This window comes from Molossus molossus, unplaced genomic scaffold (assembly GCF_014108415.1).
Source record: "Molossus molossus isolate mMolMol1 unplaced genomic scaffold, mMolMol1.p scaffold_m16_p_7, whole genome shotgun sequence".
NCBI lineage: Eukaryota > Metazoa > Chordata > Mammalia > Chiroptera > Molossidae > Molossus > Molossus molossus.
The window spans coordinates 109,099,727-109,118,797 of NW_023425401.1; the positions used below are offsets into that span (position 1 = coordinate 109,099,727).

At 60.8% G+C, this 19,071-nt stretch overlaps 1 protein-coding gene across 3 annotated transcripts; it reads left to right on the plus strand.

The window, feature by feature from the left end:
• The first annotated feature begins 1,339 nt into the window (after nt 1–1,339).
• On the plus strand, nt 1,340–19,070 carry NOS3 (nitric oxide synthase 3). Of its 3 annotated transcripts, none has more exons than XM_036247068.1 (26): nt 1,340–1,503; nt 2,708–2,825; nt 3,155–3,303; nt 3,479–3,641; nt 4,844–4,935; nt 5,019–5,160; nt 5,378–5,517; nt 5,621–5,795; nt 6,351–6,452; nt 7,032–7,226; nt 7,325–7,398; nt 7,594–7,738; nt 7,935–8,039; nt 11,090–11,157; nt 11,520–11,636; nt 11,734–11,908; nt 13,576–13,708; nt 13,825–13,903; nt 14,012–14,199; nt 14,713–14,885; nt 15,115–15,325; nt 15,414–15,501; nt 16,776–16,897; nt 17,678–17,826; nt 18,132–18,326; nt 18,455–19,070. In XM_036247068.1, the coding sequence occupies exons 1-26, from the start codon at nt 1,340–1,342 to the stop codon at nt 18,614–18,616; spliced, it is 3,624 nt and encodes a 1,207-aa protein (XP_036102961.1). In that variant the 3' UTR covers nt 18,617–19,070. The 3 variants fall into 3 exon arrangements, with proteins under 3 accessions (XP_036102961.1, XP_036102963.1, XP_036102962.1); XM_036247070.1 differs by having other exon boundaries at nt 2,723–2,825; XM_036247069.1 differs by having other exon boundaries at nt 1,340–1,489; nt 2,697–2,825.
• The last annotated feature ends 1 nt before the right edge of the window (nt 19,071 follows it).

Consider the following 19,071-nt stretch of genomic DNA (forward strand, 5'->3'; position numbering starts at 1 on the left):
AGTGTTTCTGCCTCCCACGTGCCCTGTGCTGAGAGTCGGGCAGGAGAGCTCTCCGGAAGCCTAGGAGCTCAGACTTGTCCATATTTACAAGTCCCCTCACCCTCCTCCCTCCAAACTGGCAGACCCTACCTTCTTGGTGTGACCCCAGAGCTCACAGCACAGCCCATTCCTTCCGCCTGATCTGCCAGCCCCCCCCCCACACCAGACCCACCCCAATCTTATCCTCCACCGCTTTGCAAAGGAGTCCAGCCAACACAAATCCACATGTTTGTTTGTCTGCCTGTCTGCCCCTCCTAGTCTCTGCCTGTCCCGTCTCTCAACTTCCGTTTCTTTCTTGAAGTTTCTCTTAGCCTCTGAGGTCTCTTGGACCCTTGTAGATCCGGAGGCCCCAGCTCATGGCCTTTCTCTAGCCCCCAGATGGCTTAGAACTACAAACCCCAGCATGCACTGCTCTCTGAGGTGTCTGAAGAGTGCTGGTGTGCACCATCTGCATTCTGGGGATTGTAGTTTCCCTATCCCCAGTCTCTTGCTAGAGCTCTAAGCTCTCCCCAGTGGGCAGTCCCTGCCTCGGCCCTGACTTCTGGGTCTATCTGCTGACCTACCACCCCCAGGGAAGCATACGTCACTAGATGACAGGGTGGGGGGTGGAGGCCCTGGATGGCAGCTTCCTGCAATTTTGTGTCCCCCACTTGAGTCACAAGGGGTGGGGGGGTTCCAGGAAACTGGGGCTGGGAGGGGAAGGGATGCCCTAATGCCAGACTCAAGGACAAAAGGTCACTGCATTTCTGCTGGGCCTATATCCCTAAGAACCCAAAAGGACTCAAAGGCTGGGTCAGAGGCACTATGGGTATAGAGAGAGTTGATAAAGGGGGCTGGAGGGGCTAGAGGTCCCTGTGGTCACTAAGGGTTGAGACTCACCCCTTGTTACTGACACAGTACTCACCTTCTGCGGGACCCTTCAGGGCATGGTCAGCAAAGGCCAGGCGGAAGGCCTCCCCTGGTCAGACGCCACAGAATGGCCCTTCTGACCCTCTGGTTGTCACCCTGCCATTCCCCTGCCCCTGCATCCCAGTTCCTGCACCTCTGCCCCCGAACACTGCTGGACACCTGGGTTCCCACTTATCAGCCCTAGTCCTTGGAGCGGAACCCAGGCGTCCGCTCCCCACCCTGTGGGCTGGCGGGCATGGAGCCGACTCTTTAGAGCCTCCCAGCTGCCTTGTTCCTGTCCCATTGTGTGTGGGACAGGGGCGGGGCAAGGGCCAGCACCGGAGAGCCCCCTCCCCTTCCTAAGGAAAAGGCCGGGCTCTGCTCGGAGCGGCAGAGCTGAAGCGAGGTCGACATGGGCAACTTGAAGAGCGTGGGCCAGGAGCCGGGGCCACCCTGCGGCCTGGGGCTGGGGCTGGGCCTCAGCCTGTGCGGCAAGCAAGGCCCAGCCTCCCCCTCCCCGGCATCTGAGCACAGCTGGACACCAGTGCCCGCACCCCAGCCTGCGCCAGACCCCAGGTGAGGGCCACACAGCTAGGAGCAGGTGACAGGAGGGCGGGTGTCAAGGCCTGAACCCCGGGGGGCCTAGAAGGGCTGGAGCTTGCAAGCCAGCCAGGAGGGCCAGGTCACCAACACAAAGGGGCTGTCAGTGTGGACAGACATAACTGTCGGGGATAGGGGCTCACACAGGAGGCCAAGATGAGGGCCAGAGGCCACAGGTGGAAGTCGGAAGTAAGCGCTTACGGGGTTTGAGCGCCGCTCTGCCACCAAGAGCTGTTTGGCTTTGAGCAAGTTACTTAACCTCTCTGAGCCTTTGTTTATGTAAAATAGGGATAGAGCATACTTACTCTGTGGGGTTGCAAGTTTCTAGCTCACGACAAGCCCTCCACAAGCAGCGATGATTATTTAAGGGAAGGAAGTTGTGGGGGGATAGTTACAGGAGAGAGAGAAGGCAGGTCTCATGGAAAGGGGAGAGCTGGGACACAGGTCCTTGGCTTGGAAGGCTGAGAAGACAGAGCCGGTAGGTCTTTTTCCCCTGCCCCAGGCCCTTCCTCCCAGTGGCCATCATGCCCATAACTAACCTGGCAGCCCCAGCCCCCAGAAGGGGCCTCCTAGAGCAGAGGCCCCTGGAGAGAGGAAAGCCAGAGGCCAGGTGGGGGGCCAGGCCGGGCAGGGCTGCGAGGCTGCAGGCAGCTCGGAGGGAAGGTCTGTGCACAGGCGGACCCGAGGCCCAGGCCCTCCCTTCCTCCCGGAGGCTGGCCCGGCGGCTCTGGGAGGAAGTGATAAGGCCTCGGAGGTTTCCCTTCACACGATGGCTACCGTCAGGAGGGGTGTGAGTGAGCAGGGAAATCTGGGCTGAGGATCCTTGCTGGACACGGGCTTCTACTCTCTCAAGATGGGGCTCATCGCTACTTCGGGGGGTTGCACACCCCGGGGCCAGAGGAGGCAAGGTGGGCCCAGCAGGGGATGAGGACCCAGCCTTGGGCCACGGGTTCGGGGGCCCAGTAGCCCCAAGTCAGGGGCCTGCGTGTGGACGGGCCAGCTCCTAGCTCCGCTGAGTCTCAGGTCCCTCGTCTGAGAACGGGTTGCTCGTATCGCCTGCCTGCTGGGGCTGTTGGGAGGGGACACGGTGTCAGAAGCATGTGGCAGGCGAGCAACAAACCAACAGGACTTTCGGTGCCGTCAGCAGGGTCTCTGGGGTACATCCAAAGGAAAACACTCCTCCTGCTCCCAAGAGCCCCCCACTCACCCGGTCCCCGGAGGGACCCAAGTTCCCTCGTGTGAAGAACTGGGAAGTGGGGAGCATCACCTATGACACCCTCAGTGCCCAGGCACAGAAGGTAAGGGGGAGTCCCCCACTCCAAGTTGGGGTCAGGAGGGCTGAGGCCTGGCCCCTCCTTAACTGGCCAGAGGACAAGACTGGAAAGAACCAGAGGGGCTAAGGGACAGGCAGGGGACTTCGGTGACTCAGCGTCCAGCCCTTGTCTCAAAGTCCTACCCTCACCTGGCCCAACCTCACCCCTATTTCCAATCTCAGCCCTGGCCCTGAACCCACACCTCTCCAGACTCAAGTTCCCTCTGCGCCCCCCTCCCTGGCCCCTACACCCTGACCTGGTTCTGACCCGTGTGCTCCCTGTTCTCTCCACCTCTGCTCCCCATCCTAACCCAGGACGGGCCCTGCACCCCGCAACGCTGCCTGGGCTCCCTGGTGTTCCCACGGAAACTGCAGAGCCGGCCCTCCCAGAACCCTCCAGCCCCGGAGCAGCTGCTGAGCCAGGCCAGGGACTTCATCAACCAGTACTACGGCTCCATTAAGAGGTGTGACCCTGCCCTGACACCCACAGCCCACCGTCCTTCCCCAGGGTCCACTCCCATCCACATCCTGATACCACCCACATGGACACGGGCCTGAGCTCAGTGCCCACAGACCAACATGACCTTGGGGACCCTCCCCACCCCACTAGACTTCCTTCTGCCCCCCTCTCCTCCGCAGGGCCGGCTCCCAGGCCCATGAGCAGCGGCTTCAGGAGGTGGAAGCCGAGGTGGCGGCCAAAGGCACCTACCAGCTTCGGGAGAGCGAGCTGGTGTTCGGGGCCAAGCAGGCTTGGCGCAATGCCCCGCGCTGCGTGGGCCGGATCCAGTGGGGGAAGCTGCAGGTGTGGCTGGCTAGCAAGCACCCAGGTTGGGGGCTGAGGGGCACAAAAACGGAGAGGAGGGGTGCAGGCAGCCTCTGATGCTTCCTGGGGGGAGGGTCCCATTCCCTTTGAGACCGGAACCCCTGGGAGCCCTGGCCCAGCTAAGCCCCACAGCAGAGCTGTAGCAGAGAAGCACCAGCCTGCCGTGCGGGTGAGGATAGCTGAGCGGTGACCCGGGGGTATTGGCAGAGCTACAGCGGCAGCCTTCTGGGAAAGCCCTGCCTTCTTCTTCCACGCGGGCCTCACTGCCCAGCCCAGACCCCTCACCCCAAACGCACTGCTCCCCTCCAGCTCCCCCGTGCCTCAGCCCACACCCTCCCTCAGAGCCCCGCCACGTGAGTCAGAGCCAGCCTGGGCCCCTGGAACCGCCCGCGGCACTCAGAGAAGCAAGCTGGCCCACAGGGGAACTGAACCCATGACCTTGGCCTCCTTACTCTAACTGACCACCAACGAATTTGGAATAAAGCCACGTTTGGCCAATCCCAAAGGAGCCTCCAGCGCAACAAGAACAGTCCTGTTGGACACTTGCACAGCCCTTTGAACTGTTCAAAGCTCCGGTTCGATTTTGCGCCCATGAGAGCTTCCAGATTCGACCCCACTCACTGCTATATTCCTCCCTCGCCCTGGGGCCGGCCCCTGCCACCTCCTGCCCCGTCACCAACACAAGCCTCCTCCGCCCTCTGCCAGGAAAGGGACCTCCCAGCCTCCTGCTGGGGCCTCCACTCAGTCTCTCATACGGCTCCTCCTACCCTCAGAATGCCAGGATGGGCAGAGTCCCCGGAGGCCAGCGGTGCAGCCATTCACCCTTCCCGTCGCCAGTGTGCTCAAGGAGAGCTGGGTGACTGGCGGGGCACTCACCACCCACACCTCTAGGTGGCCTCCCCATCTCTAAGTACCCTCCCCAACATCAGTTCAGCAGCGACTGGGTCGGGCTCTGCAGCAGCTGCCGAGTCTGCTTCTGTAGGGAAGGAGATAAGGAGCAGGCCAGGCTGTTTAGGGGTGTGGAGGACAGGGCAGGAAGGGGTCAGTGTGGCTGCAAATGGCCAGGAAGGCTCCCCGGAGGCTGCAGATGGGGTCCATACTCCCTCTCCTGCCTCCAAACCCTCTCATGGGGCTGGCTTCGAGACTGGTCCCCCTCCTGTGCCCCTGCCTCCTCGGCTCAGGTGTTCGATGCCCGGGATTGCAGTTCTGCGCAGGAGATGTTCACCTACATCTGTAGCCACATCAAGTATGCCACCAACCGGGGCAACCTGCGGTGAGTGCCCCCACCCCGCCAGACCCACGCCACCTCCAGGCGGCAGAGAAGCTGGGGCTCTGACCAGCTCTCTCCCGTGTTAGCTCCGCCATCACAGTGTTCCCCCAGCGCGCCCCGGGCCGCGGAGACTTCCGAATCTGGAACAGCCAACTGGTGCGCTATGCGGGCTACAGGCAGCAGGACGGCTCCGTGCGGGGGGACCCAGCCAACGTGGAGATCACCGAGGTGGGCTCAGAGAGGCAGAGAAGGGGGAAGCCATCCAGGGAAGGCTCCTGGGTGAGGCGCAGGGAGGGGGGCGGTCATAGAGGGGTCAGTGAAGCAGGGAGAGGGGACCTCGCTGAAATGAAGGATGAGCACAGAAGGGGCCCTGGGTGGGCAGGGAGATCCGCCGAGGGCCCCTGGGCTGAAGGACGGGCTCTGGCTAATGAAGGGCCCCCCGCAGCTCTGCATCCAGCACGGCTGGACCCCAGGCAACGGCCGCTTCGACGTGCTGCCCCTGCTGCTCCAGGCCCCAGATGAGCCCCCAGAACTCTTCACTCTGCCCCCCGAGCTAGTCCTCGAGGTGCCTCTGGAGCACCCCACGTGAGCACAAGAGGGACTGGGTCGGGTGGAGGAGGGAGCTGCAAGAGGGTGGCCAGGCAGGCAAGGCTCCACAGGGGGCCTGACCCCACGCCTGTGCCCCCAGGCTGGAGTGGTTTGCGGCCCTGGGCCTGCGCTGGTACGCCCTCCCAGCCGTGTCCAACATGCTGCTGGAAATTGGGGGCCTGGAGTTCCCCGCCGCCCCTTTCAGCGGCTGGTACATGAGCACGGAGATCGGCATGCGGAACCTGTGTGACCCGCACCGCTACAACATCCTGGAGGTGAGCGCCCGCTGTGGCGGGGTCGCAGACAGACCCACAGAACGTGAGCAAAGAGGGAGGCTGAGCGCCCGGCCTCCTAAGCTGGAAGCGCCGGGGCCGCGCGCGTGCGCAGGAACGCAGGCCACCCTCGGGCAGCGCGGGTTGGAACTGACGGTCAGTGGGGCAAACCCGCGTCTAAGTGGATCCGCGCTGTTCAAACCCCCGTTGTTCAAGGGTCAACTGTGTGTAGTTACTTTTCCGGCAACAGAATCTATCTCGTTCTACAAATTTCATCAGATTCTCAAAACGGACCGTGACCCAAAAAATGTTAAGATCCATTTTAGAGATGAGACATTAAAGCCAAAAGCTGACAAGTGACTGGCCCAGGGCCCCTCTGCTGTGTGGTGCCTCTGCAAGGGAGAGCCGGAGCCAGCCCCACGCTAGGCAACCAGGCAGCCCTCCAGTGGCCACCCGCCACCCTAACCCTTCCTTCCTTTCGAGAGTTTGAGACAAAGATGCTCTCCGACAACTCCCCGCCGCCCTGTCCCTACCAATGCCATGTGCCTCTGCTCCCAGGACGTGGCTGTCTGCATGGACCTGGATACCCGGACAACCTCGTCCCTGTGGAAAGACAAGGCAGCGGTGGAAATCAACTTGGCCGTTCTGCACAGTTACCAGGTGCACAGGACCAGACTGGCCAGGAGAGCGAGGGCCAGGGCCAGGGCCGGAAGAGAGGGAAGCGCTTAGACACTGGGACGGGAGTTGGAAACAGCGGGAGGGAGTTCCACAGTCCAAGTGTCATGGGGTGCACAGGGCCTGCATTTCGGGGACACAGTACATATACTATTCTAGGTCCTGCAATATGAGGGCCTGTGTGTGCTGGGAACCCAGCTAACTAGTACATGCTCAGTAATTCTGGGCCCGGGGCACCTTGGGTATTGAAGTTTGGGGGACCCACTGGATTCTGGACATTCTCATTCCAGAGAGCATGCTGAGCACTGTGGTCCGGAGGCACCTGTAACTACTGTATGCCTCTACAGGGTCTGAGGAGTTTAAGATATTGCGTTGGGGGTGGGGGGAGCAGCTGAGCTTGGAGCATGACCACGCATGCTGCAGGCAGGGGTCACACGTGGTTGGGGAGAACACTGTATATGTTAGGTTTGGGATGACCTAGGGCACACTACGGTTTGGGGTGACAAGTGGTGGGGCCTGTAGGCTGAGTCTAAGCCTATCCCCTCCCTCCCTACCGCACCCCAGCTGGCCAAAGTGACCATTGTGGACCACCACGCTGCCACCTCCTCCTTCATGAAGCACCTGGAGAATGAGCAGAAGGCGAGGGGGGGCTGCCCTGCCGACTGGGCCTGGATCGTGCCCCCCATCTCGGGCAGCCTCACCCCTGTCTTCCATCAGGAGATGGTCAACTATTTCCTGACGCCTGCCTTCCGCTACCAGGTGCCCATGCCACTGGCTTTGCCTTCCAAAAGAAGCAGCTCCCAGGGGCCTCCAAACTTCCATTTTCTTGACTCACTTTCCCCTCCAACCCCCTGCAGCCGGACCCCTGGAAGGGGAGTGCAGCCAAGGGCGCCGGCATCACCAGGAAGAAGACCTTCAAGGAAGTGGCCAAGTAGGTGTCCTAGGAGTGCCGCCCTTCACACACACACACACACACACACACACACCCGGACCAGCCCCAGTGGTGGTTGGGCACCACCCCTCCACACCCACCACTCAGTGCCCCAAGACCTTGCTTGGACCGTGCACTTTGGGGAAGCCCTGGCTCTGTGTGCCTGGGATCCCCTCACCCCACCCTCGCCCACAGTGCGGTGAAGATCTCTGCCTCACTCATGGGCACTGTGATGGCCAAGCGCGTGAAGGCGACCATCCTGTATGGCTCCGAGACCGGCCGGGCGCAGAGCTACGCACAGCAGCTGGGGAGGCTTTTCCGGAAGGCTTTTGACCCCAGGGTAGGACTGAGCCCAGAGAATCGGGGAGCTGGAACGGGGTGGGGGAAGAGAGGAGAGGGTTTCAAGCCAGGGCCCACAGGGATCCCGGGGATCCACAGGGAGTCAGGGACCAAGATGGAGCCTGAGTCTGGCTCTCCCAGAGAGGGCCAGAGTGAGGAGCACCAGGCAGTGAGGACATCTGTCTTCTCGCCCACAGGTCTTGTGCATGGATGAGTACGACGTGGTGTCCCTTGAGCATGAGACGCTGGTGTTGGTGGTGACCAGCACATTTGGGAATGGCGATCCCCCAGAGAATGGAGAGGTGAGGCCTCAAAGAAAGGGACCACTGGGCATGAGGGGAGAGTCAACTCCAGAGTGGCTGGGCAGGACCCTGCCCCGTGGTGGGAAGGGGACATGCATGAGAGTCCCTCAGAGTGCCACCTACACGAGCCACACTCCATGAGCTGCCACACACACACACACACACACACTCTCTCTTTAAATGTGTTCCCAAGTCATTTCCAATCCCCAGTGCAAGTGTTTAACATGCTCTGGGACATTGACTAATGAGAAAAACAGGAACACTCCACTTAACGCACAGTTTCAGCTTTTTCTTCTTATCAGAAGAAAAGAACCCTGCTCACATGTCAGCAGAGGTTAGTAACTTCACTTTCTGAACAAGTCCTGAAAGAAACAAGCAAACCGGAGGACCACCAGCCTTCATGGCTGACCATCATCCTTCAAGCTTTTCCATCTCCGTCCATTTCTGCGCGCCGCCGGTGTCCGGCCTCCGGGTGATAAATGCCCCTTGGCACCTAAAGCACAATGCTGCCCGCTTTAGCCCCTTCAAAGAAAGGTAGAATCACTAACTTTTGTTTAGTATAAAAGTATTTACACCCAGGTGACCCACAGCACTACCAGGACCTAGAACATTTCCATCACCCTTGAAAGTTCCCTTGTCGATTCCCCCCAGCACCCCTTTCCGGGTCAATCTCCTCGCCAGAAACAGCCGCCGTTCTGACTCCTGTCACCTGGGTTAGTTTCACTGGCTCTAGGAAGGCACAGAAAGGGGACCGGCCCTGGTTTGGCTCAGCGGTTAGAGCGGCGGCATGCGGTCCGGAGGAAAGGGGACCGGATGGTATTCTGGCTTCTCTCAGCAGCCTGTTTCCAGGCCACCTCGAGGCTGGGCGTCTCAGTCGTGGGCTCCTGTCCACGGCCGAGCGGCCGCACTGTGAACACACCGGCGTGTTTCTCCTGTGGACAGACACGTGGGCCGGCTGCAGTGTTTGGCTATTGTGAATGAAGCTGTTCTGAACATTCTTGTGCAGGACTTTTGTGGGCTGATGTTTTCACTCCTCTTAGAACAATACCTAGAAGTGGAGTTGCTGGGTCATCGGGCAGATGTATGTTTAATCGTTTCTTTTTTTTTTTTTTTAATCCTCATCCGAGGACATTTTTCCATTTTTTGTACAGACAGAGTGGGAGGGAGAGAGAGGAAGAGAGAGAGAGGGAAACATCGATGTGAAAGGGACACATCGAGTGGCTGCCACCCGCACGACCAACCAGGGCCGGGGACAAACTGCAACCGAGGTACATGCCCTTAGCGGGAACCGAACCCGGGTCTCTCCGGACCGCAGGCGGACGCTCTAACCGCTGAGCCAAACCGGTCAGGGCATTGTTTCTTAACTGAACGGATCGAACTGCCAAACAGCTGAGTGGACTGAATTGCACCTTTACTTTCTGTGCATTTCAATGTATGCAAAGTTTACCTGGAATTTTAAAAAAAGAATGGTGCAAACCTAGGAATATACCCCACAGAAAACAGGGGGGATATTCACTAAAGGCACGAACAAGAATATTCATAACAGCATTGTTCGCAATAGGCCACACCGGAAACAACTCAAATCCCTGTCAACGGAAGACTGGATAACAAACTGTGGTATAGTCCAACACGACAGAGTGGTGAGGGGGACCGACCACAACCACACGGCAATATAGATGAGACTCAAAACACAGCACAGAGTGAAAGAAGCCAGACACAAAGGGATACACACCAAAGGGGTCACTTTGCATAAACTTCACAAAGAGGCGAAATGACTGTGCGCAGCTTTACCCAGGAGAGTAGTTGGTCCCCTTGGGATGGGTTGGTGACTGGGAGGGGCCACGAAGCTGACGTCCAGGCTGCTGGTGGTTTTTCTGGTGGGATGCTGATTACACATGTCTGTTCGGTTTGTGAAAACCTGGAAAGCGGTACGTGTACAATGTGTGTGCTTTTTTTGCCTGTACGTGGCGCTTCGACAAAACGTTCAGAACGTACAGGTAAGGTAGGACAGGCTGGTTCCGGTGAACCTGGAGGACCCCCTGCCGAAACACATCGACAGTTAACGCTGGATGCCATGGCCTGGCCGCGTTTTCTCTCCTGTGGAGGCTGTTCTGCGTCATGCTAAGCTGTTTCCATGGCACCACGTGACATGGCCCAGCCTTCTGAAGATGTCAGCGCCAGCAGGGGTCAGGGTGATGCAGGCAGACCGAGTGACTGATGACACCCAGTGTTGACGGGAGTGAGGGAAGAGCAGTCCCCCGCCCTGATGCTGGGAGGACCACCTGACTACCCAGTAGGCTTCTCAGTCCTCTTTTAAGGCCCACCCCACTGAAACGTGTGAAAGAGGAAGCAGGTGTATAAGCGTCTGAACCTTGGTCATAGAACCCCCCGATGTCCACGGCCAGGCGGGAGTCATGGGAGACTGTGTAGCCATTCAGTCTCAGCGTGTTGACCTGGAGGGAGGTCCATGCCTGGCTAGTGATAAGAAGCAGGTAAATACAGTTTAGTCTCATATTCACTTATTTATTTATTTTTTTCTGTATTGATTGTAGAGAAAGAGGAAGGGAGAGGGAGAGAGAGATAGGAACATCAATGAGAGAGAACATGGATAGGCTGCCTCCTGCATGCCCTTCCCTGGGGATCAAGCCCACAACCTGGGCATGTGCCCTGACCGGGAATCGAACCGGCGACCTCTTGGCGCATGGGTCGCCGCTCAACCTCTGAGCCACACCGTCCGGGCCTCGTATTCACCCTAAAAACAAAAACTGAACATGTGTGTGTAAGGACAGTGGGACAGGGCTGGAGTCTGACACCTGCCAAGTGTGCACGAGCCGTAGGGGTGAGACCGGAGGGAAGACCCGGGCAGATTTTCTCTTTTATTACTTTACGCGTTTCTGGAATGTTATCAAAAAGCCAGTTTGAAAATTTCACCACAAATTAAAATGGAAAGTCAGCGATAACAACACGGTCCAGCCCACTACAGCACGAACCTTCTCTAAACCTTGAACTAAAACAAAACTAACTGTGGTGCCAACGTTCTCCCCGCACAGAGTTTCGCCGCCGCCCTGATGGAGATGTCCGGCCCCTACAACAGCTCCCCTCGGCCCGAACAGCACAAGTGAGTGGGGGGAGCCCTGGGGGTGGGGCAGCGAGGCACTGGGAGCCTCCCCCCACTGTGCCTCCAACAGGCTGGAGCCCCCCTCCCAGCCCACACTGCCGCCCACAGGCAGCCAGGACTCTAAGAGGCCCTTCCACCCTTCAGAGGGACGGGACTCAGATCAGAGCCCAGAGGCCCGGAGACCCCTGGATGCTGTCCCTTTGCCTCCCTCCCAAGACAGCTCCAGAGGGCAAAGCCCAGGCCAGGGGCAGGGCCTTTTCTGTCCGTCATGTAGGGACCCTGAAGCTGTCCCCTGGCTGTGCCTGGGCCTGGGCCATGTCTCCATCCCCTGTGTCACTCCCGTCTTTGTCTTCTCTTGCCAGGAGTTACAAAATGCGCTTCAACAGTGTCTCCTGCTCCGACCCGCTGGTGTCCTCCTGGCGGCGGAAGAGGAAGGAGTCCAGCAACACGGACAGCGCCGGCGCGCTGGGGACCCTCAGGTCTGGGGGCCTCCCAGAGGGGAGGCGCGCAGGAGGGCAAGCTCCCTGGGCACAGGGCTGGAAGGGGCGGCGCCTGTGACAGCTCCCTGCCCCCCAGGTTCTGCGTGTTCGGGCTGGGCTCCCGGGCGTACCCCCACTTCTGCGCCTTCGCCCGCGCGGTGGACACACGGCTGGAAGAGCTGGGCGGGGAGCGGCTCCTGCAGCTGGGCCAGGGGGACGAGCTGTGCGGCCAGGAGGAGGCCTTCCGCAGCTGGGCCCAGGCCACCTTCCAGGTGAGCCCCGGGCCGGTCCGGGCCTCTGACCCGCCGCCGCCCCAGCCCGATTCTCACTGCAGCCGGACACCTCCCCGCTGAGCCCTCCAGTGCTGACACTAGGGCCTCGCTGCCCCGATTCTCTTTGGTTTTCTGGTCCCTCCCAGTCCCTTCCAAAGTCCATCCTCATGTTGGCTCAGTCCTGAGTAGTGGACTGAGGGCCCTAACAACACGGAGGAGCCTGGCCCGGGCAAAAGAGAGCAGACAGGCCTGGCAGGTGGGCCCTGAGTGGGTGCACACAGGGAGGGGATGACGGTGGTCAGGATGGGGGGGAGGGGAAGGATCCAGAGAGGGCTAGTCAGAGGCCCGAGCTGCAGCTGAGGCCAGCACAGACACTCGAAGCCCCAGGCCCGGACAGGCTGGGGCAGTGCCAGGGGCCGGTCCCAGGGCTGACTTTCTAAGCCAGGCTCCCTGCGGAGGCAGCTCTGCTTGGTCTGGGGATCATGCCTGGACCTGAAGGGGGCTCGCCCTCCCAGCCCTGAGAGCTCTGACCTGTGCTAGCCCTGCTGGGGTTCGAGAGCTGGAGCTCAGCAGGTGTGGGCTGATGGAGAGGAGGGGAGCTGGGGAGGGGGAGGCCACCTGGCACAGGGGGAGGGCTTGCTGGGGAGAGGATCGAGCTGGAGAACAGGCTCAGCCTGGAGGAGCAGGGAGGCATGGAAAACAGGACTAAAGAATCCAGACACGGGGAAGCTCTGGCCGTCAGGAACGGGCCAAGAGCAGGAAGGGGCACAATGTGAAGTTGCGGGACCTAGTCTAGAGGCACAGGGTCAGCTGGAGGAGCAACCTGCTGGAAGCAGGAAGGCTCTGAGCTGGCTGGGGTGGTAGCAGTGGGGGGAGGAAGGAAGGGAGGGGGCCAAGGAAGGAAGGAAGAGATATAAGACTTCGCACACACACAAAAGAAAGATTAACAGGACTGGTGATATGGGGTGGGAAGAGAGGGAGCAAACCCAGCTGGATGAGCCCCAGGCTGCCAGCTTCGGGGGACTGGCCACGTGGTTTGCAAAGACTTCTGCCTGAGCAGAAAGAAATGAAATACGCCCCCTCCCAGAGCCAGGCCCCAGGGGCCCTACAGCCCCAGAGCACGGTGCAGAGACCTGCCTGAGACCCCTCTGCGGCCCCACTCCAGGAGCTCTTAACAGCTTTACATAAGTATCTATTTCATCTTCACTGGGACCTAAGGAAGTGTAAAGACAGGGAAACTGAGGCAGTTTACTGTAAGGGCTGGAGCAGAACTTGAATGCAGGTCTGAACGCATGGAACAGCAGACGCGTTCACTGGGTTCTGCCATGTCCCAACACATGCTCCTCGGGTCACGAGACTAACAGTCTCCCGACAAAGTAACTAGTGGCTGTGACCGAAATCTGTGCACAGGGTTAGCCAGCACGGCGGCCAAGGCAGGACACGGGGCAGAGCGAGGAGCCACAGCCTCAGCCCGTCTCAGTCCCGTTCTCCCTCCTGCCTCTACGGCAGCCAACCCCACAGTCGCCTGGGAGCCTCGGACGATGCTCCCACTCCCGGCCCCTCTGCTCCCACAGTCCCTGAGGTGGCAACGGAGGGCCCAACAGGCCAGCTCCCCTCCCGCATCAGCCCCCTTGAGTTCCCCAGCCCTTACCACCTTGCGCCCTCAGGCCTCCTGTGAGACCTTCTGCGTGGGAGAAGATGCCAAGGCTGCTGCCCGAGACATATTCAGTCCCAAACGGAGCTGGAAGCGCCAGAGGTACCGGCTGAGCGCCCAGGCCGAGGGCCTCCAGCTGCTGCCAGGTGCGCCCTGACCTCCCCCGGAGTCCGCTGGCCCTCTGGACTCTCCAGGGTCCCAGGCCCAGCTCTCTGGCACCTTGCTCCCTAGCTCAGGCTCCATCTCCCTTGCCCACCCCCAGGCCTGATCCACGTGCACCGGAGGAAGATGTTCCAGGCCACAGTCCTCTCCGTGGAAAACCTGCAGAGCAGCAAGTCCACGTGAGCAAGACACCCCCACACCTGTCCCAGCCCCTCCTTCCCCAGACCTGCACCCTCCTCCCGCTTCTGCCTCCCACCGCGGTAACTGTCCCCTCTCCTCGCCCCCAGCCGGGCCACGATCCTGGTGCGCTTGGACACTGGAGGCCAGGAGGGGCTCCAGTACCAGCCAGGGGACCACATAGGCATCTGCCCACCCAACCGGCCGGGCCTCGTGGAGGCGCTGCTGAGCCGCGTGGAGGACCCGCCCCCGCCAGGCGAGCCCGTGGCAGTGGAGCAGCTGGAGAAGGGCAGCCCTGGTGAGGGGTGTGCCCGAGGCAGGACATTGAGAGCTTGCTCACCGCCGTGGCCCCGGGTCCCCTGCGTTCAGGACCAGGCAGAGGGTTGCCACATGGGTTCGGCTGGACAGTCCACAGAGCGTGGCTCCTTTCTCAGAACCTGTCCCCACACATCACAAAGGTGGCTCCTTCCTCCGGACCCTCCCAAAGGCCCCCCACCCCACCCCCCCCGCCACCCAGCCTGCTCTGTGGCTGGCATGGGGCCCACCTTCTGCTGCACCAGAGCCTGGGGTTAAAATAAGCTGAATGGAGAAGGAAAGGAGCCCAGACCATCCCAATCCAGCCGGGAGGGGGGGTGCAAAAGGAACTCAGGGGGGCTGTCCAGGCAGGCCCAGCACCGCTGTTGGAGGCCGAGGTCACGGGTAAAACGAGGCGCGGTCCGTCCCCATGTACTCTTTAGGAGGCAGGCATCACCCCAGCGACGCAGGTCTGGCTTGGCGCCTTCCTCAGAGCTCCCCTGTGCACCACCCCCAGGTGGCCCTCCCCCCGGCTGGGTGCGGGACCCCCGGCTGCCCCCCTGCACGCTGCGCCAGGCTCTCACCTTCTTCCTGGACATCACTTCCCCGCCCAGCCCTCGCCTCCTTCGACTGCTCAGCACCCTGGCTGATGAGCCCAGCGAACAGCAGGAGCTTGAGACTCTCAGCCAGGTCGGGGGCCAGCCAGTGGCAGGAGCTGGAGGGAGGGGAGCCCCCCTGGCTAACATGCACTAGGGCTTTAAGACCCAGCTTCAGAGCTGCTCTCATTCATGTCAGAATGCTCAGGGGCTGAGAGAGCTGGGCACAGAGGTGCTCCCAAGGCTGGGCTCGGGCGGGGTCGAGCAGGGCGGTCAGCAGGCAGGGCTGGGAGGTTCTGAGCGCCGCACCCTGCCCCCGCCAGGACCCCCGGCGCTACGAGGAGTGGAAGTGGTTCCGCTGCCCCACGCTGCTGGAGGTGCTGGAGCAGTTCCCGTCGGTGGCCCTGCCCGCCCCCCTGCTCCTCACCCAGCTGCCCCTGCTCCAGCCCCGGTACTACTCCGTCAGCTCAGCACCCAGTGCTCACCCGGGGGAGATCCACCTCACAGTGGCCGTGCTGGCATACAGGACCCAGGGTGAGGCTGGGGGTGGAGCCGGGCCAGGGCCAGGGCCAGAGTGACCCGGGAGTGGACCCCTCACTGGTTCTCTCTCCTCCCCCACTAGATGGGCTGGGCCCCCTGCACTACGGAGTCTGCTCCACCTGGCTGAGCCAGCTCAAGGCCAGAGACCCTGTGCCCTGCTTCATCAGGGGGTGAGTGAGCTTCGGGGGCTGGAGGCAGAAGGGGCATGGAGACAAGAATGTCGGGCTAGGCAGGGGCAGAGAATGCCGCACAGAAGGCCGGGACAGACGGAGGACTCGGAGGTCGCACAGGGGTGGACGCTTCGCTGAGGGATGTGACTGGGAGCAGGGAAGACCCAGTTCACGTATCGGGGATGCGGTATCCAGCGAAGCCACTTCAGAGCTTGGGCTAAGCTTTGGGCTTTCCACCAATGTGGAGGCAGCGTCCTGCCCTGAAACGGTGGGGGCTGGAGACAGGGCTGGGGTTCAGTCAGGAGGCCTTTTGCTTTTAGATGCACTGTGTCCCTTGCTACGTCCTTGGGGTCAGTCTGATGTTGGGAGGGATGGCGCCTGGGCACTGTGCCTGTTCCAGAACAAGCCCCCCTGAGCCCAGGAAGAACTAGGTAGGTGACTGTAGAGTCGAGGAGGACTCGGTACCCTTCAGCCATGCTGTGTGAGTCTTGCTCCATCCAGCAGCCAGGAGCCAAAGGTCTCAGGTGGGACAATGAAGGGTTCCCAGGATGGCACCGGCTAGTGACCCAAGCCCATCCAGGAGGCTCAGTTACAAATACGCTGTGATCTACTGAATACAAGCCACATATCAATATGGAGGCTATGACTTAAAATAAACACACTCAGTGAACTCATTATAAACCAAGAGACTGGCCCTGGCCGGTTTGGTTCAGCGGTTGGAGCATCGGCCTGCGGTCCAGAGAGACCTGGGTTCAGTTCCCACTAAGGGCATGTACTTCGGTTGCAGTTTGTCCCCGGCCCTGGTTGGGTCGTGAAGGTGGCAGCCACTCGATGTGTCCCTTTCACGTTGATGTTTCTCTCTCTCTCTCTCTCTCTCTTCCTCTCTCTCCTTCCCACTCTATCTGAACAAAATATGGAAAGATATCCTCGGGTGAGGATAAAAAAATAAATAAATAAACCAAGAGACGGGCCTTCCCTTCCCCCAGTTTCTAAATCTCCTACACTGAGACATTAAAACGTTCTGCCGTTCAGATTTGAACTGGATTCCCTTTGACCCATCTCCTGGAACCCGCAGGCCCAGGGCGCTTCTGCTTGGCGGCAGAGTTCTTTTACTAAACACACCGTGCTCTCTGGGAACTTGACCCCGTCGTAAGCACTTGACAAGATTAACTCGGTTATCAACAGAAGCTGAGTTCTCTCTCCGCCCCACCAGGGGTGGTAAGAATGGGAAGCTGAGGAAGCAAAGGGGGGCTAACGAAATGTCTTTCTGCTAGGGCTCCCTCCTTCCGGCTGCCACCTGACCCCAGCTTGCCCTGCATCCTGGTGGGCCCGGGCACTGGCATCGCCCCCTTCCGGGGGTTTTGGCAGGAGCGGCTTCATGACATTGAGAGCAAAGGTGAGGCTGGGGGCCAAGGGAATGACTGGAAGGCAGGAGGGAGTCATGATATCTAGGGACACAGGGGCGGGGGCGGGGGTGCAGGAGCCAGGTAGGAAAGAGGGCAAAGAATGGGCCACAAAGGTTAGAAGGAGCATATTAGACCAAGGGGAGGGGAGGCCTAGAGGCCAGGGCAGTGCCCTGTAGGTCTGGCTTCCTGGTGCTGGGCACACAGTTGGGGTTGGATTGGACTAAGGACAAAGGGAACTGGAAGTCTGAAGAGGATGGGGCTGAGACTCAGGAGACAGAAATGGCCCAGGAGGGCTCTGGACTGTGCCAAGCTCACCTAGGTGAGTCCAGGACCCAAGAGCTACAGGGTGTTCGGGTTGGGCACAAGGTGCCCAGGGCCGCTGGTAAGTCTCAAGAAGGAGGCTGTGGCTGAGAGGAAGGTATAGGTGCGGGAGAATGTGGGGTTGGAGCAGGGGAGGAGCCAGATAGAGTCCCAGACCTGCAGCGCAGGTGCGAAGGAGAGCCGTTCTGAGTCTGCAGCCCACGTGCTGGCACCACCACGGCCGTTCCACCCAGGAAAGACACCACCTCCGTGAGCTTGGCTTCCCTGTGAGTCAGGACCAGGCAGGGTCTCAGAAATGCGTCCTGTACCCTCCTAGAGGCCAAAGAGCCCAGAGTGGTTGTTTCTGCCCCAAAGGCTGGGCTGTCAGCCTGGACGAGAGTAGCCAATAGGAGTGCCGCCAGGGCTGCGCACCGGAAAGGGGGCTCCACCAAACACAGTGCTGCTTGCAGGGCTGCAGCCCGCCCCCATGACCTTGGTGTTCGGCTGCCGATGTTCTCAGCTTGACCACCTCTACCGCGACGAGGTGCAGGACGCCCAGCAGCGCGGGGTGTTCGGCCACGTCCTCACCGCCTTCTCCCGGGAACCCAACAGCCCTAAGGTGCGGGTTGCTGAGGGCGCGGGGGTAACCTGAAGCTAGGGGCGTGGGAAGGACCGATGCGCGCTTAGGCCCGGGACACAGGCCCAGGCCCGCCCGGTGCACACCCTCCGCCCCGACCCTCTGCTCCCACCCAGCACTCAGGCACCTGCTCCCACTCGTCCCCACCGCCCCGCCCCCACCTCATTCCCAAGGCCCATTTGGGTCCCACCCACCTTCACCCGAGCCGCCCTTTCATGCACCTCTTAGACCCCAGCTCAGCTCACTTTGGCCCCCCTGGGCCGGCCCCTCCCCCTGCCGCCCCCCAGACCTACGTGCAGGACATCCTTCGGACAGAGCTGGCTGCTGACGTGCACCGCGTGCTGTGCCTGGAACGGGGCCACATGTTCGTCTGCGGCGATGTCACCATGGCAACCAGCGTCCTGCAGACGGTGCAGCGCATACTGGCGACAGAGGGCGGCATGGAGCTGGACGAGGCCGGCGATGTCATCGGCGTGCTGCGGGTGCGAGGGCGGAGTCCCGACGGGAGCGGCCGGAGGGGGTGGGGGGGACGCGGCGCCAGTCCGGGCAGGGGCGCGCACGCTCCGTGCGCCTCTCCCTCTCCGGGTCTGATCCGCTGTTTCCGCCGCAGGATCAGCAACGCTACCACGAGGACATCTTCGGGCTCACGCTGCGCACCCAGGAGGTGACAAGCCGCATCCGCACCCAGAGCTTTTCCTTGAAGGAGCAGCATCTGCGGAGCGCGGTGCCCTGGGCGTTCGACCCGCCCAGCCTAGACACCCCCGGCCCCTGAGAGCCCTGGTCCTTGCTGTCCACCCCAGTTCCCGGAGAGGGGCCGGCAGTCCACGCTGAGGCTGCAGGTCTCCTCTCGGTCAGCCCTGGACCGGCCGCTCTCCCTCCCCTCCGAGGTGCCTTCCCAGTCTGTCCAGAGTCCGCAGAAACCCTCCGAACCCCGGGGATGAGCGAAGTGTCTCTCCTCTGGGCCTGCTCCCTGCCCCGGGGCTGGCTGAACCTGGACGGCCCCTCCCAGCCGTGGCATTCCAAGGCCTGTCACCCTTTCCGAGTTCTTTAGGTGAATTTTAGATTTCCCTTACCTCCCTCGGGAGTATCTTATCTTGACACCTAATTTCCAAACCATTCAAATATTTATTATTGAGGATTCACCCTAAGAGACGGGACCAGGTGTTGTGAGAGCTACTGAGCTGCCTACCCCAGCCCTGTGGATTAAAATGGCAGAATGACAAGCTC

What these genes read in the sequence shown, in the direction of transcription:
- NOS3 (XM_036247068.1), top strand. Translation starts at nt 1,340, where the DNA reads ATGGGCAACTTGAAGAGCGTGGGCCAGGAGCCGGGGCCACCCTGCGGC. An exon ending in ATCCCCCAGAGAATGGAGAG is followed by an intron (nt 8,040 to 11,089) that starts GTGAGGCCTCAA and finishes CTCCCCGCACAG; the next exon opens with AGTTTCGCCGCCGCCCTGAT. An exon ending in GGGCCTCCAGCTGCTGCCAG is followed by an intron (nt 13,709 to 13,824) that starts GTGCGCCCTGAC and finishes GCCCACCCCCAG; the next exon opens with GCCTGATCCACGTGCACCGG.